Here is a 3,018-nt window from a genome sequence, read left to right on the forward strand (position 1 = left end):
TATTGTACGGCGTTTTCCTATTAATATTGGGCCCAACTATATTTACTTAAAGGGAAACGCAGTACAATACTGCGTTTAAGGAAAACACGATATTATACTGCGTTTTGCTTTAAAATAATAAAAATCCCTTCTTCCCCAAGACAACAACATAACCATCACCATTAAAAAATAACACCCTTGCTGCCCCCCCCCCCCCCCCAAATTTTTTTTTAAAAAATTGGGCCCCACCCGTCACCCAAAAAGCAAAGAGTGTAGGTCCCGCACACAAGACAAGCTTTGGATTCCTTCATTCGGGTGCAAAATTTCGATTTGAATCAATTTCAAAAAACTTAAATCGTGGTATTTCGATTTTGTGTATGTCGAAACTCATATAGTACATGCATATTTGTATTGTTGAATATGTTTCTATGTTAATTTGTGTTATGTTTGTGTTTAAATTTGTATCTTATTTGTACCCGGATTGATTTATTAGCTTTGGGACAAAAAAATTATTAAAATTTGATAAATAATTTTTAATGTTAATGTTATGTTTTTATTTGTTTAATAATATATAAATATTATTTATTTAGTTTGTTGTTCATATTTGTATGTTATGTTTGTTGTTTTTATATGTAATAGTGACCTTTTAGCGTAGTAAAATATAGAGCCTTTTAGCGTAGTAAAATATAGAGCCTTTTAGCGTAGTAAAATATATAGCCTTTTAGCGTAGTATAATATAGAGCCTTTTAGCGTAGAGTCTCTGTAGTTTAAGTATGTAGTAACTCCAAACTCTATCCAATTACACTTTAGAAAATTAATTATTTAATTTATAAAAATAAACTTACAAAAGTAAAAAATTAATATATGTTGTCAAATTAACTCAAATATCGAGCCTGGAACCCATACATAATTATTCAGTCCAATATTAAAAATAATTAATTATTTAATTTATTAAGCTAACAAAATTCTAAAAATGTTGAAATTGACACGCATAATAATTAAGGATATCTTGGTGCTACCGGGCTTCAAATATCGATCCTGGAATCCATACATAATTATTAAGTCCAATTCAAGTAATTTTAATTTAATTTATTAAACTAACAAAATTCTAAAAATATTGAAATTGACACGCATAATAATTAAGGATAACTTGGTGCTACCGGGCCTCAAATATCGATCCGGGAACCCATACATAATTATTAAGTCCAATTCAAGGAATTTTAATTTAATTTATTAAACTAACAAAATTCTAAAAATGTTGAAATTGACATGCATAATAATTAAGGATAACTTGGTGCTACTGGGCCTCAAATATTGAGCCGGGAACCCATACATAATTATTAAGTCCAATTCAAGGAATTTTAATTTAATTTATTAAACTAACAAAATTCTAAAAATGTTGAAATTGACACACATAATAATTAAGGATAGCTTGGTGCTACCGGACCTAAAAATCTCGAGCCTAGAACTCATACATAATTATTCAGTCCAATTCAATAGTTTTTAATTTAATTCCTTAAACTAACAAAATTCCATCGGTAACTGAAATTGACACGCATAATAATTAAGGATAACTTAGTGCTACCGTGCCTCAAATATCGAGCCTGGAACCCATACATAATTATTCAGTCCAATATTAAAAATAATTAATTATTTAATTTATTAAGCTAACAAAATTCTAAAAATGTTGAAATTGATACGCATAATAATTAAGGATAGGTTGGTGCTACCGGGCCTCAAATATCGAGCGTGGAACCCATACATAATTATTAAGTCCAATTCAAGAAATTTTAATTTAATTTATTAAACTAACAAATTTCTAAAAATGTTGAAATTGACACGCATAATAATTAAGGATAACTTGGTGCTACCGGGACTCAAAAATCGAGACCGGAACCCATAGATAATTACTTAGTCAAATATTAAAAATAATTATTAAATTTATTAAACTAACACACACAATTAATTTTCTTTAAATTATATTAGACGACATGGACTTTCCGCCTGCGCATCCTGGACCTGCCGAGGATCAGCTATTAGTGTTGTAGGGCGACCATAGGTCCTCCTTTGTATGGGAGGGACAACTATCGGATGAGCCTCTCCGCTCCAGGAGACCTGACGATTTGTGGGAGTTCATGGTGTAGCATCCTTTCCATGCCCGCGTAGTCGCGCTCCTACAGGCTACGGGCTTCTATACGATTTTTCGGATTGGGCGGATACAGCTTGATTGGTCTCTCATCACGGCCTTGATAGAGCGGTGGAGACTGGAGATGCATACTTTTCACTTGCCTACTGGAGAGGCCACCATCACGCTGGAGGATGTTCAGGTTTTGTACGGGCTGCGCGTAGATGGACGGGTCGTGGCACTGCCCCAGTACATTAGATCCATGATGCGTGGACAGTATTTAGATATGATGGGGCAGTTTACTAGTTATAGACCTCAGGGTGAGGCTGTACAGAGAGGGGACAATCGCGTGGCTTTGTCAGGCATCAGAGATCATATGGCGTTTTTGCACCCAGACATTACCGGCGAGACGAAGGATCTCCATATTGAGAGGTACATGCGGTTGGCGCTGCTCCTGCTTTACGGGTGTGTCTTGTTTCCGAACACTTCGGGGAGTCTAGTGAGTATGCGTTTTCTCCATCATCTTCAGCAGCTGGATGATTTACCCTTGTACAGCTGGGGTGTTGCTGTTCTCGCATACCTGTATAGGAGCATGTGCCGGGCGAGCATGCTTTGCGCGGTGGATATATGTGGATTTCTTCCCCTCCTACATGAGACAACATTTTTGAATACTCTATTCATTACTCCGAATTCTATATGGTCAAAATGACTCATAAATTTTACATCAACCTTTTATCTTAGGTTTGGGCTTGACAGCAGATCATGCCGTTGCAGCCACCTCTACCACCACTTGCGCCCAGTGAGGCTTATCCGTTTCTCCCTCTAGCTTCTAAGTGGGTTCTCCGGCATGGGAACTACCGAGGGACCGATGCTCATCATAATCTCCCCCTTGTCAGGGATGTGTTAGATATGCT

The 3,018-nt window shown here is 36.1% G+C and overlaps 1 protein-coding gene across 1 annotated transcript; it reads left to right on the forward strand.

The window, feature by feature from the left end:
• The first annotated feature begins 2,249 nt into the window (after positions 1-2,249).
• Positions 2,250-2,813, forward strand: LOC138871598 (protein MAIN-LIKE 1-like). The gene has a single exon (XM_070149483.1). The coding sequence runs from the start codon at positions 2,250-2,252 to the stop codon at positions 2,811-2,813; it is 564 nt and encodes a 187-aa protein (XP_070005584.1).
• The last annotated feature ends 205 nt before the right edge of the window (positions 2,814-3,018 follow it).

The sequence above is a fragment of the Nicotiana sylvestris genome, chromosome 6, assembly GCF_000393655.2.
Source record: "Nicotiana sylvestris chromosome 6, ASM39365v2, whole genome shotgun sequence".
NCBI lineage: Eukaryota > Viridiplantae > Streptophyta > Magnoliopsida > Solanales > Solanaceae > Nicotiana > Nicotiana sylvestris.